This window comes from Chelmon rostratus, chromosome 7, assembly GCF_017976325.1.
Source record: "Chelmon rostratus isolate fCheRos1 chromosome 7, fCheRos1.pri, whole genome shotgun sequence".
In the NCBI taxonomy this organism is placed as follows: domain Eukaryota; kingdom Metazoa; phylum Chordata; class Actinopteri; order Chaetodontiformes; family Chaetodontidae; genus Chelmon; species Chelmon rostratus.
The window spans coordinates 16,910,436-16,925,326 of record NC_055664.1 but is presented as its reverse complement, the minus strand read 5'-3'; the positions used below and the strand labels follow the sequence as shown (position 1 = coordinate 16,925,326).

The window sequence follows — 14,891 nt, the reverse complement described above, 5'->3', positions numbered from 1 at the left end:
TGAAGCAGCCCCAGGGAGGGGCTCTGACATTGAAGACGGGTTAAATCCTGTTTTACATTCAAGTGGCAGGCCCTAGTTCATTAGAGTGAGGATCATTCCTCCTCAAGACCAAAGGAAGCGCATACTAAACAAGAGCAGTTGTTGGGGAGAAAATGCCATTGTACGTGCAAAACCGTATGTACTGTATAAGTGTGTGTGCCTGTGTGTGTGTGTGTGTGGTGATGTGCTCTGAACGGAGCTGCACAATAAGCTCTGGTTTCCTCTTTATATCTTCTTTTCTGTGGAGTACGATCTTTGTAAAGCAAAGTAAAGGTGCGGCTTGTACAGATGAAATCTACGTGTGTCAGCGTGCATGTGTGTGCATGTGTGCACAAGTCGTGGCAGCTCTCCTGACTGTCTTCCACTCAGCCTGTCATTGAGTCACCCATATGCCCTCTCTGTCACTGACTTTGATGGCTTATCTTACCCCCTGAATTGGAGTCGCGCTCCCGGGGGAAATACCTTAGCACATGTAAATGCATCTGAAAGAGTAAAAATATGGGGAGGAATAATAGAGTGAGGGATGGAGGGAGACGCCCTCACGGCTTCCACCTGACACGGGCTTACTGCACCTCCACAGCTCTCTCCGTCCTCCATCCCTCCTCCGCCACCTCTAGTATTTTCATCTTTGTCGTTGTTTCCCAACAATCTCCTCTTCCTCCTCTCAGCCAGGAGAAGGCCAATCCATTGTTAATGCAGTTCTCAAGGCAGATCCTTTGATCCATACGTGTGGCATTTAACACCTGAGAGCAGATGAGCAATCTGCTCTCAAAGTAAGCAGAGGTTGTGGCTCCTGCGTTCAGGGCTGAGTGTGGATGTGCAGCTCAGGTTCGGAGATGTATGAGGTTAGACCTGGACTCTGAGCTGTGGCTGGTGTTGTGGTTTCTGCTAGCTGCTCGGGGGTCTGGGGTGGATGGTGTTTGTCAGTGAGGGCGCGTCTCCTGCCTCTGGGCGCCCTGCCCTTTAGACGCGCCAGGCCTCAGGAGCCTCCTGCATGCCAAACAGACCTGTGCAGTCAGATGCAGCCGTGGAGGAGAGAAGAGGAGAGGAGAGGAGAGGAGAGGAGAGGAGAGGAGAGGAGGGGAGGGGAGGGAAGGAAACGCGAACGTGAGGAGGAGTCCAGAAAGACAGAGACTCGAGGGCGAAAGGGTAGAAGAGGATCTGAGGGAGGGAGGAGAGGGGCTCGAGGGGAGGAGGTGGGGTGCTGGTCACACTGCAGCAGCCGTCCAGACACACCCTGCATGTGAAACACGACTGCACTGAAACGCCCTGGGAATCAGCGAAGGAGAGGTGGGAGGGGAGCGAAGGAGAGAGGGGGAGAGGAAGAGAGGGTGACTCTGAGGTGAGTCTCAACAGCAACACTGTGTGTCGATGGCCGGGAGATATCACAGACCTTCGCCCTGGCCCAGTCAGTGATAGTTATCACAGACAAAGCCCCCCCATCACCAACACTCCCACACACACACAGGCATGCCGCTCTGTTCAGTCCTTATATTCACACATGCTCGCAGATGAGCAGCTCATTATAAAAATTATGCATGTGCAGCATGTGTGTGCGGACAGTTTGTACATCTTTTGACTCCTACTGTAGCGAGAGTTACTACTGAGTCTGACAGCGCTTTCACATTAAAGTGCGCCCTGTTTGCACGGTGCAGGCCTTTATTTGGGCTGATAATTGGCTGCAATTGAATGTTTTTGATTTTTTATATTAAAGCTCTACAGGGAAGAGATTTTTGATGAGAGTGTATGTAGGTATTTAATTATGGTGTGTTCTGTGTGTTTCAGATCTCCCTTATGTCCCCTGCAGGGCCCCAGCTAATAGTGAGGACACTGAGGTCATGTCCTCCATACTTTGTCAGGGAATTAATCTGTTTCATCACACTTGGTAGATACATGATATAAGTATTTTATAGGCTAATTCCACTAATTCCCCTGAAGAAGGGTGTGTTGGCAGGACCATGTCCAGATTAGGGGGGGCCTATTGACCCCCACCTTTCTGTGCATTACACACAGTACTCTACAAACAGCTTTATTATACACTCATAGATCAAAAACCAACCAGAACTCATATGCTGGAAAAATACAACTTAGTTATAGACATTTGTTCAGGAATATCTCTTATTTATCTTGTGACCTCTTGGAGGGGTCATGACCACTGGTTTACAACACTGTTTCCAAAAAAGTTGGGACGCTGTGTTCAATGTAAATAGAAACCGAATTTGATTATTTGCAAATCAAATGTTGAAACTGAAAATTTTTCAAAATTTTGAATTTTTGATGCCAGCAGCATGTTTCAGGAAAGCTGGGATGGTGAAACAAAAGACTGGAAAAGCTGTGAAATGCAGAAAGAAAACACCTGGTGGAAGATCTCGCAGTTAATCAGGGTAACTGGCAACAGGTGAGTAAGATGATTGGGTATAAAAGGAGCCTCCAGAGAGGCTCAGTCTCTCTGAAGTTAAGGAGGGGGTTCATCACTCTGTGCCACAATTTAAGAATAATGTTTCTACAATTTAAGATAACAAAGAGTTGGTGGTTTTCATTGTCTGCAGAACAAAATGTCATGAACAGATTTAGAGAATATGAGGAAAGGGGACAAGGCTGAAAACATGGGTCGGCTGATCATCAGGCCCTCAGACGACACTGCACTGAAAACAGGACTCTGCAGTGGACATCATGGGCTCAGGATCGCCTCCAGAGACGCTCGTCTGTGGACATCATGGGCTCTGGATCGCCTCCAGAAACCCTCGTCTGTGGACACACTTCATCACTGCAGCCATAAATACAAGCTGGAACTCTACCATGCAAAGAGGAAACCGTATATAAACCAGATCCAGAAATGCCGCCACCTCCTCTGGTCCAGAGCTCATTAAAGATGGACTGAGGCGAAGAGGAGAACTGTCCTGAGGTCTGACGGGTCAGTGTTTTGGAGTCGTTGTGGAAATCTGCATCCTCCAGGAACCACCCAGCTCCTTATCAGTGCACAGCTGTTATAAGAGGTGATGCAACAGAGCGGCAAACACGAGTCTCAACTTTTCTGGAATGAGGATGTAATTTAGTGCTTAAAGTTTTAACATTTGATATGTTGTCTTTGTGATTTTCAATTAAATATGGGCTTTCGTGACATGCAGCAAAGGGCCCGGGCTTGAACAGAACCGGACCGGTGCAATAAGGACTCAGCCTTGATACTTGGTCCACCAGGTGAGCTACCGGGGCGCCCCCCACTGGCCTCTTTAAAATGTGAATGCAACAAAAAGCACAGTGATGTCCGGACAGATGACTTCTTGCTTTATTACTGTATGAACAGTAGGGTGCATTAAAAGTTGTGCAAACAATAAAAAAAGCAAACAATAGTGAACCCCAATCCCACACAGAAACTCAATATCATCAGCTTTCCCATACTATCAGATACTCTTTACATCCATTAAGACAGCAATTGTAGTGATCACCAGATGGTGTAAAATTCACTCAAAAGGTAAAATGGTTGCATTCAGGTACTCAACAATACAGAGCAAAATATATAACCACAGAAAAAGCTGTGAAAAATACTGTTTCCAAAAGTCCAGAGTTACTGTAATGACAAACAAAAAGTGCCCCGCCCTTCAAAACAAATTAACTCGACAGGGTAACTCAAACCTCTGTAAAAAATATATTCTAAGCCCTCAGTGATTTGCAATGAAAAACAAAGAAAAACCTGCACATAGTACGTTGATTCTTTCTAGAGCCCACAGCACATCGCAACCAGCTAGTTTTAGTTCAAGACTTCCATGAAAACTTCAAGTATTCGATCACAGTTAATCATGTTGAACGAGACGATAAAACGAGCAGCAGGATTGCATACAGTGCAGCGAGACGTGTGACTGAGCAAACAGGGTGCTCTCAGTGAGACTGATGCAGCACGTCTGTGACGGTGAGGATTTAAAATAAAATAAAAACAGAAAAAAAAATCAATGCAGTTTTCAGACAGATCGATAACGTAAGTGAAGCAGCTTTTTTTTGTGTCTGATTAAAAGAAATCTTACCAAAAAAAAGCTAATTTATTCACCAGTAATGAATGTAGTCAAACTACCAGAAATTTCAGACTTTTCTCACCAGATTATTGTTAAGGTCTAAAAGTCTTCACCTTAACAATCTTTACATCTCTCACTCATACACTCACACACACATACATATATAAAGGGAAACCCTGAATCAAAGCAACACACACACACACACACACACCCTTTTCCACTCTCCATCCGACGCATCTACTTGTTCGGCCCATTGCCGTCACTGTCCTCACTGTCGTGGGAGCCGCGGTAGCCCCGGTGTGCGCGCCTCTCGCGGCACTCCCGGCACTCTTCCTCGTCCTCCCCCTCCTCCTCCTCGTGGATGATCTCCACCTCCAGGCGGCCGATGTAGAGGGATACCGCGCAGAGCCAGAAGAGGGCGATGCTGCCCACCACCGCGCTTTGGAGCAGCAGCGCCGGCACAGACAGCAGCATCATCCTCCGGAAGGCGAAGATGCTGCCGATGTACGAGGCGCTGCCGAACGACACACACACACCTCCCAGGACGAAGAAGGCTGAGGAGGAACAGATTGACATGGTGTTATTACAGAGATCCCAGAGCTCACTGCAATTAAACTGGGATGGAGTCAACATGCTTGCTTAACTATTTGAGTGAAAACAAAAGATGAAACAAAATAAAAGCCCTCATCTCTCCTGGTGTGGCCTTGATTGATCTTCAAATGCGTGAAAGAAATAGAGCAACATGCTTTTATTCTGACATAAATAATGTTCTAACTTCATGACTTCATTTAGGTCGTTTTGTTTTTATGGTCTTTCACACATTAATGTGCATCAAACTCTTGCTCAGAACTGGCATTTCAGGCAGCTCTGACATTGGTTTCAACTAGATATCAAAGATCTCGCCTCCTTATTCACTCATGATGATTTTAGCCCATTGCAGAAATCCTTGGGAAATTATTCATTTCAATCAAAAGATACATTCGTTGCAAGGTTCTCTGAGAAAGTGATTGATTTTATAACAAAAGCAGCTGAGACATACTGAAGCATTTAGATGCTTAAACAGAATTCTGGCTATTTCACGGACATTCGCTGATTTTAATCAATTTTTTCTTTTTTTTTTTTACATCCACTACTTTTTAAAGAATTTAGGACTACACCCAGCCTTGAATGACAAGCCGCTGTTTGTTATAAGCTCAGGCTGCCAGTGTACATAACCCGTACCGTATCCTGCTTCCCGTCCAACTTCACTCTGGACGAACGCGATGACTCCGATGCCTGTTGCCAGCAGACCGTTCCTGAACCACGAGAGGAATCCTGCAAAACAAATCGAAGCCAGAAATAAACAGCTGACGCGTCACAGCCCCACCGCAAATCTGTGCAGGATCCGTCACACTGTTTGCATGCATATGATAACATAATTACTGTTCTCACAGCTGCCTCTGTTTAGACGACTTTAACGCTCATTTTTACTGCGCAGAGAAGCAAAACTTGTCCAAAGTGGCCCAGTTCCATACTACTATATATTACACTTGAGTAAACAGTGTGTTCTGCACCATATTATGCATAATCAAAAAAATTTTTGGAGTATGCTGCTGATGCACACTATTGATGCTCTGCAGAAGACACAGGGAAGCTCCTCACAGCTGCAAAACATTGCAACTAATTCCAGGTGTGATAGATTTCTTTTTTTTGTGTGAAGGGCCAAATTTTTCTGGATTTTTTATCATTTTTTCCCCAAGATCATCGTCGAGCCGGACAGTGTGACACTTCCAGACACGTCTTGCTTTCTCTTTATAAAGTTTAATTGGCAGAAGAGTTCTGAGGTTGCAGTTTGACGTCCACGTGCAAACATACTGCATCGCTCCCTATTACAAAAGAGGAACTGGGACACAGCTGTAGTGTTTACACATCCAAATAGCTCTGAGTGGCTGTGAAACTTCTTCCTCTGTGACAATAAATCTACATCTAATACCTTGAGGTCAGCGCTGCAGTATTTACAACAAAACCGCCGGTGAAACATGGAGCAGAGATTATAGATATCTTTTCTGTTATTCTTCCTCAGTCAGCTGATAAGATTAAGTGAATACGATACTGGTGAAAGTTGTCTCACTTTTTAAGTTCAGTTAAACTTGCAGGAAACGTTGCAGGAAAGTGAGATACATCAACCAAAAACAGTGCGATTATCCACAGTTTCCAGTTCACTGTAATTAAGTGCACAGGCTGCACAGCTCTGCGCTGCCTGCTCAACACGACGCCCACTCTGCACTGCTCTCCCTGCTGCCTCCCCAGAGCTAAAATACAGAAAGCTCTGACTCCAGTCTGAACCACGGTGTCACCAGCCATCACTGTGAGACTGAAACCACTCAATCGCTCTCTCCACTCAACGATACAGAATATTCTCATCTCTCACTCCCTGATCGTCACTTAACTGCTCTGTGGACACTAAGGTTTCGGCCCCCAGGGTAACAAATCACTGTTATCATTAATTATCCTTCAGTTCAATTTGTGATGTAATGATATGATTTTGTCCAAAATCAGTCATTCCATGCAAACTGCAAATAAAAACTGCCAAAAGTTGCCGTTGCAATGATCAGTAAATCATTGAGCTGCTTAAATGTAATGTTTCTTTGTCATATATGACAGAAATTGAAGAGTCTTTGGGTTTTGGACTTCTGGTTGGACAATGAAGCAAACTGAAGATGTCACCTTGGGCTCTGGGTAAGTTTGAGAACCCGTGATTTATAGACTATTATCCAATTAATCATGAAAATAAGGGTCAAATTAATCGCTAATGAAAACAGTTGTTAGTTACATCCCTATAAAATTTGTTAGTTATGTTTTACATGTGTGAAATGTTTTGTTTGATGTAATGCAGAACTGTGGAACCCTTGCAACCAATTTAATATGTGATTTTTCAACATTGGAAAAACGTGCAGTATTATATTGTGATACTTCAACCATGTTGCGCGACCCTGTCCCTTTCCCTTCATATAAACCATGAGCAGCTGTATTTTTAATGTTATTGTCGTGTTATGTCATTGTTGTTAAATGTCTACCTCAATATCTGAAAACCTACTTCATTTCCACCAGCTGCCACAGGTCAAACACCTGTTCTACCATCACTAAACGTGTCCGTGAAGGCAACACACCCTGCTGGGCCTCCTGTAGTTGCTCCACACCGGCAGTCTGAGGCAACTTTAATGTATGAGAAGGTTTAAGAAAACACAGAATTGGACATTTCCAGCATGGCTTTAGTCAGGTTACCTGTCTCGTGGGACTTTCTCAGCATCTAAAAAATTAGAGAAGAAATCTATTAGGGGCATCAACCTCTAATATAATCAATATGGTGTGTTTTTAAAACGTGTCTATTGTGGATGTGTAATGACTGCAGTGTTTTTATCTCCAGACGAAAGGGTCTCCATGATTTCAATATGCAGTGTTTTCCTGCCGGGCCGGACCTACCAAAGCGTCCGCCTTGTCGAGGTCTGTGAGCTGGTACTGCTGCTCCGGCCCCCGGCTCTTCCCCCACGGTCCCTTCTCTCCGACCCGCAGCCGCGACGAGCCGTGCAGCCTCCGCACCGGGGCATCGGCGCACGGAGGCCGGACCAGCTTCACCGCCCGGGCGAAGTGGGACACGGCCGGCGACAACCGTCTTCTCATGAACAAACTGAGGAAAGCCATCACATCACGAGTCCTGCCTAGCTACAACACGAGCAGGAAAAAAAGAAAACAAAAACCAGAAGCACAACACGACCTCTGCATGCCCTGTGAACTCTCACCTGATCAACGACAACCCGGAAGAGTCTCCAGGAAAACACGCCGCCGTGAAAAGGTAAGCGGAGTTATTACAGCGCCACCATCCGACTGTCCTGAAATAAAACTAGTGGATTTATGGGGAAAAAAAAGTAATTGTCTTTATGTTAAACCACAGATATGTTTTTCTTTTTATTTAAATCGGCATTTCCTCTCTAAATATAGATGAAGTAAAATTACCTGCAATTTCACCATCACACCACTCGAGGGCGCCAGAGCACAATATTATGACCTAAGACATTACTTATTTTAATTATTGTATTGAAGTTTCAAACAGTACGACACAGACCGGAAACATAAGATGTAGCATAAGTCTATTCTTTATCTTTAAGTTGTCTTGTCAAATAGTGGACACTTTTTAAAAAGCGGGTACTAGAATATGTTATTATTATTATATCATTTTTAGGTTTAATTTACACATCTTTATGACAAACTTTTAGGACGAATTTGAAAAAACAACACAATTATACACACAATTATATCATATGTATTATGTTTTATCACTGAATTTTGGAAGATTAGTCAAGCTTCAGAGAAATCCTGCTGTGGATGAAATATCAGATTTTTTGCAACTACTGGAGGATGACAGAAAAAGCGGTTTCACCACTTGACAGATAATACATGTTACATGCATGAAAAATGACATAGAAAAGAACATTCTTTGGCCTACTTCATCATTAATACTAAGTAGAAAACCTAAATGGAAAATCTGAGGTTTTAAGCCTACACTCACAGCCACTATCTTCCTCTTTTCTTTGCATATCATGTCAAATACACCCACATGCTGATGCAGTCTAGCCCTGTGTGCATACCCAGTGAACCTGTGTGGATGTGAGGGAGAGATCTGTGTCCTCAGTGAGGATGAGTGGACGGCCTCTTCCTGAGGGTCTTTTGTCTTTTTCGTCCCGCTGGGACCCACAAAGACCACGCCTGTCATACCTGATTGTTCAGTGTGAGGAGCACAGGAGCCTCGTGTGTGTGTGTGTGCGCGTGTGTGTGTGTGCGTGTGTGTGTGCACGTGTGTGCACGTGTGTGTGTGTGTGTTCTGACAGTCAGGTCTTTTACAGACAGCCAAATCTTTGATGTGATGCGCAGCTGACCCTCTGGTCACTCTCACGCTACTGTCCCCAACACAATGGGAGAGTGATGTTTGTATACACACATACATAAGCGCACGCATGCATGCACGCACTCACACATCAGTTGTGCAGCTTATAACAGTCTGATTATTTTAGCAACATCAGTATATTTCTGAAAAGGAGACGTCAGCTTCTATAAAACACACTCATACAGTATTCCTGTATTTATATTTTTATAATGCTTATTAATAATTTCAGATATTTACCACACATACAGTCTGTATGCTAAACAATAAATGATCTAAGTCATTATACTGTGTATATATTCTAGAACAATAATGAAAATATAGATAGAGATATAGGCAGAGCCTTATGCAAAAATGATGTTACAAATGACACACTTTAATGTATATCAATGTATGTTCCATGTACCACAAGGCCTGTTTTTTTAATACAAATCCTGACACATGTGAGCCTAGATAAAGGATTCATATGATTTTTTCAACCTTTTACTGAACAGTGTTTCTTGTAAATATCTGCAAGGATCATCAACTTCCTCAAAATGTGTGTTTATTCCTCTAAACTTCCAGAGATCTCTGGATTTACATGCCTCTTTACATACACACACACACAGGTTCACTAGGGTGTGGTCCAGGCTTCCCAGGATGCTCTCCAGGACAACAATTTCCTAATGAAGTAAAGACCTGTGTGTGTGTGTGTGTGTGTGAGTGTGAGTGTGTGTGTGAGTGTGTGTGTGTGTGTGTGTGTGTGTGTGTAGCGAGGAGGAGAACGCTAACTGTGAACATGTGGCAGTGTAGGTTTGACCTTTGTCCTCCACAGCCATTCAAACCGTGTGTGTATCTTGAACACACTCATGGCAGCATATTTCCAAGCGTCCAAAGATAAAACCAAGCCGGGCACCTATAACCTGACTGTGTTCCAGGTGTTTAGACAATGTTCAGAATGTCAACAAGGATTAACACATGATCACTTCTCTTGGACGAGAACTGGAGGCAGCAGAATCAGCTGAGAAGTCGTGTCGATATCTGCTTGTACAGCTTTTAAAAAGTCACTTCAGTTGGTGATACACAAATGAATTTTTCAAAGCAGTTTTTTGTCCATCTAACTTGTTGACCTGATTCGAAAAAAAACTCTTCTGTGTAGTATTTTTTCGAAAGTTGGTCCAACCGTTTTGCGTGAATGACCACTTAACTGTGTAGCCACTCAACTGAAAATTAGTGTAATGAAACAACACCATTAATTGGGCAAAATGAAAGCCTGTAATAATTCTACAAATAGGACCTGAAATAAGGTTACTGGAGTACATGAATGCACAATGTAATCCAATGAACAGTGTGCCATTAGTTGTGCTGACACCACTGTACTAATATGTACTAACCAATATGAAATATGCATATTGTCTGCACAAAAAGGCTTAACACTGTAAACTGGAGCAATGCATGATGATACTGCAGTGACTAAAGTAATGCAGATGTTGGTACGTTGCCCAGTCACCAAACAGATGTTGGAATCACATAATAAAGAGACAAATCGTCACCTTCTAATCAGTGTTGGACTCTTTCAGAAGTCAGTGCTGATACTTGTGATGGCTTTTCCCCTCACTCTGTCGTTCACTAACTGTATTTCAGAGTCACTCTTCATGCTACCGTGCAGCGTGGACGGAACAGTTTAACAGCAGAGAGAAAATTCCTCCTTATATCTCTGTGAGCTATTTTAAGGAAGCCTAGCAGCACGGTTGATCCTCAGATTCCCCCGCCTTACCACTTCACTAACCCCTATCACACTGTCCTCACTGCTGTCACTCACTTTCTTTCCCCTTTGCTCTCATTTCCTCAGTTTTACCCAGCGAGCCCACTTCCTCCTGCCTCTCTCTCTCTTTATAGTTGTGCATTGCGCAAATCTGCAAGCCTGGGTTCTGTCATCATCATGCTTTTTATGTATTTTCTGTCTGATTTTATTTCCTTTATTGATTCTGGGCATGGTTATATAATTCTAGATTAGACTGAAACTCTCCTGCAGGGCTTTTATAATTCAAATTTCCATCTCACCTGCTGCTGTTTCTCAAATCTGTCTTTTTGACATCGGCTCAATTTTTTGAGGCTATCCCATTATTGCTTTCACATGACTTACAGACACGTCGCTGCTTTCCTCATCACTGTCTCTGCATTTTCCACCCTCCTTTTACCCAAATCTCTCTATCTCACTTCTTAAATAAATAAAAAAAACTGTCCATGATAACAAGCGCTGCTGTCTATTTTTAAAGCGTTTAACTCGAATGACATTCGACATCGGTGTTGCCTTGCATGCAGCACCAGCATTTCACTCTTGCCAGCACGTGTTAAATGTACAAACATACATTAGTCATGGTCTACTTATAGAACATAACCTGGATCTGCAAGCTTGACACACATATAGGATAGTGCTTTAAAATAGTCAAAATTTAAGCCACTGTTTGCAATAATATTTTCATGAAAAAGCACATTTGGAGTCGCAAAAGACAAAGCAAGTCTTCTTATAGGCCTCAACTGCCTGTTAACTCTTCGTTATCCTCTCTGCTTGATTCCTGTGGCGTCAACAGAAAAGAGGAAAGAGAGACAGATAGAGAGGAGGAGGAGGAGGAGGAGATGTGTATACGTGCAGAGCAGCACTAGTCTGTGTTGCACAGTCTGGGGGATTCCAGCCAGCTGCGTTGGGAGCACTGACCTTGGCAAAGAGTACACTGTTTTTCAGTCCCTGGGACAAACAAGTGTTGGATAGAAGTGTCAACTGGTCAGCAGACAAATGGTTTACTGACATGAATTAAAGGACGGGCGCTAATAAGTCAGTGAGGTGCATGAAGACGAGGATACAAATGTAAAAAAAAGCTAAAAAATAATACGCAGCAGTGGTGGAATGTAGCTAAGTGCATTTACTTCGGGGGTAACTAAGTACAAATTTGAGGTACTGATTTACTTGCCACTTCCTACTTCTAATCCACCAAATTTCAGAGGCAAGTGTTGCACTTTTTACTCCAATACATGTATGTGACAGCTTTAGTTGCTTTACATATCTCGATTTTTGCACAAAAAAAGGAAGAGCTAATAAAATATGATGCTTTACTACAAACCATCCAAAAGTATAAAAAAGTATAACACAGCATAGCTGCAATGATTACTTGATGAAGCATTTATCACATTGCTGCTTTGTCTTTTAATTTAATTAATTTGAATTTCTTTTTGATATTTCTGAGGTTTGTGCTTAAACAAGCATTGTGAAGGTGTCACTTTGGCCTCGGGGTAACTGAGACGGCATTTTTAGAATTTTTACAAATCTGAAAATCAATCAATTAAAGGAGAAATTAACCAGCGGATTGATGCAAGATGAAAATGATCATCATCAGTTGCAGTCTCTTCAAAATGAGCTCCACCTGAACCAGCCACAACAGAAAAAAATCCTGCTTTTCCATTAATGCATGAGTCATAATAATGTAATCATATAATATATAACAATATAACAATCACAGGGAACTTTTTATTTTTAGTATAATTCATCTTTTTTTGTTTATACCAGTATATATTTATCTATTTATTTATATATTTATACAGTATGCCATTTTTATCTAAATTATGTAATAATGTCATATTTCATTACATAAACTGTGCATTGTAAGTTATTTTGAGGGAAAATACCCTGATGAACCAACACTACAGGATACAGGATGGGAAGCTGTCGGGGTTATTTAATGTTGCAGGTGTGTGAATGTGTGTGTTTCCAGGCTTGTTTTTTCCTTTAATTATGGTACAGCTTTCCTTTTGATCTCCTGGTACACGGGAGCCCTGATTTATTTTGAGGCCACTTTGTTTTCTCCGACCGTAACTCTTACGACGGTGACATTGTCGGAGCCTGCGTCTCGGCCTAATGGTTTTCACACGTGTGTTAAATCAACGCCTCTGTCCGCCATTTTTTGCGGAGCAAACGCCACCTCGGCCAGCGCAGGAACTTGGTACAGACTCTCCGCTCCAATCGAAGCCAAACAATGAATCATCGTTCCCTCAGTAATATCTGACCGCTCTGGTTGCTTGGCAGTGGCCAAACTTGTAGGCATTGTGTTATTTCCTGTCAACTTTACTCACCGTGTAGGCTGTGCTCTGTGAATGACGAACTGACTCTGCCAAACGCTGGTGGTAAGAATTTCCTTTGTCCCTTTGAGCACACTACCTCTCTTTATTTCTTCGCCCTTGATGAGGGTCAACCTTTGGCCAACTGTGTTGTAGCTGCCTCAGAGCGACACTAATCTTGCCAGTCACATCTCGCTTTTTCCAGAAAACACCAATAAAAATGTGTCACACCTCCATATCAGCAGCAATAAAACATGCAGTGTATGCTGCACATTCCTGACATGAGCTCCATCACCAATAAAACGGCAATAAAACACCTCAGACCAATACACTGGTAGAGCTCCATTGTGACTGCGGCCTGCGTTAAGGTTACCTAACGCAGCCACGCGGCAGATGTGCGGAGATGATTAATGGCAACATGATCTACTGACCGCAGATGAAACATGTCCCAGGCAAGTTCCCCATTAAGCCAAACAAACGTCTTATTCTTCATGTTAAAATATCTCTTCCTGTTTCATGCGCCCACAAGCTCGATCAAATCGACAAGCATTTGCAGCGTGACGGTTTGCTCACGACTGGTGACTCATGGTTCGTTTCCTGTTATTTCTGTACCAAAGAGTATTACTTCACTTGTTTAATTCAAATACACTCTCTCACTCAAATTGTTACATGTCAACAAATCTCTGCTGGCTGATTTTACACAGACGTGTGTTTGTTGTGCATTCGTTGTGTTCTTCTCTGCTGTTGACAGCTGTGAATAAAGTCTCGGATGAACATCCCCACTGCTGTTACATCATCTAGTTAAGACCAGACTCTGGACCGAAAATATGATCTCTTCACCTACACAGATGCATCCATCAATAGGACAATGAAACCTAGAGTCATATTTTGATCTCTTGACTGCAAAGTGTCCATTGCTCGGTCGAGTTCAATGACTCGGCAAGCATGCGGTCAGACACAATCGATCCAAAGCCCGATGGGTCTGTTACAAACCTTAACCCCATCTCTGCTCTGTGTTATTCTGCACTTCAGGAAACATGCTTATTTGCTTTTTGCTGATTTAGATGAGAAGATTGATTCCGTTCTCATGTCCGTACAGTAAATATGGAGCTACAGCCAGCAGCCGATTAGCTTAGCTTATCTTAGCACAAAGACTGGAAACGGGAGGAAACAGCTTCTCTGGCTCTGTCCAAAGGTGATTAATTCTGCATAGATATCTCACTAGTTAACAAGTTTTATCTCATATAAAATCAATCTCATCAAAAAATGAGGTTTAAAAAAAAGACTGTTTCTGGAGTCTCTGCTGGTTGTCAACCTCACATTAATGACAAGACTTAACATACAGAAGTTTGTGCATGCATATATCTTGATGTGTACAGTATACAGCATATGCATTTGTTGCATTACTTAACATATATAGCTCTAAATGCATGTGAATGATATGTTTATGGTCTGTTAGGTCCTCTAAGGCCTCATTGTGGGTGACTGCTTCTGCTAAAGATGATCACCTCTCATTCTGCATTTTGATTAATGTGCCGTTCGTTTGTATGTGCATTTACAGACTTGCATGTGTACCTGGTGATGTGTGGTGGGCCCCCAGCACGTCACATGGCTGCTCTCCAGGTTCAGCTGAGGCGGGGCTGCACTGGAAGCTACTGATGAATGTGGCGTGCCAGTGTTGTGTCAATACACTCTGTCCCTAATCCCTCAGGGTGAGGGGCAAATCCAGCACCCTAACCCAAGGCCCTGGCTTTATAACAGCACATTACCTCACTTCCTCCTGCTACACAAAGATATAGGTCGACAGTAACGTCAAATTTAAGCAGTTAAGCAAG

At 43.0% G+C, this 14,891-nt stretch overlaps 1 protein-coding gene across 1 annotated transcript; it reads right to left on the bottom strand.

Annotated features, from left to right (window-relative positions):
• Positions 1–3,311: 3,311 nt before the first annotated feature.
• On the bottom strand, positions 3,312–7,813 carry tmem160 (transmembrane protein 160). Its single transcript, XM_041941055.1, has 4 exons — positions 7,509–7,813; positions 7,311–7,335; positions 5,268–5,360; positions 3,312–4,600 (listed from the first exon to the last, which is right to left on the bottom strand). Exons 1-4 carry the CDS (start codon positions 7,725–7,727, stop codon positions 4,284–4,286), a joined length of 654 nt encoding a protein of 217 aa, XP_041796989.1. The 5' UTR covers positions 7,728–7,813; the 3' UTR covers positions 3,312–4,283.
• Between the last annotated feature and the right edge of the window lie 7,078 nt (positions 7,814–14,891).

Excerpts from the sequence above, each read along its gene's own strand:
- tmem160 (XM_041941055.1), bottom strand. The coding sequence starts at position 7,727 with ATGGCTTTCCTCAGTTTGTTCATGAGAAGACGGTTGTCGCCGGCCGTG. Across the intron at positions 5,361-7,310 it reads GAGAAAGTCCCACGAGACAG|GATTCCTCTCGTGGTTCAGG; the intron begins GTAACCTGACTA and ends TTTGTTTTGCAG. Across the intron at positions 4,601-5,267 it reads TGGACGGGAAGCAGGATACG|CCTTCTTCGTCCTGGGAGGT; the intron begins GTACGGGTTATG and ends GTTCCTCCTCAG.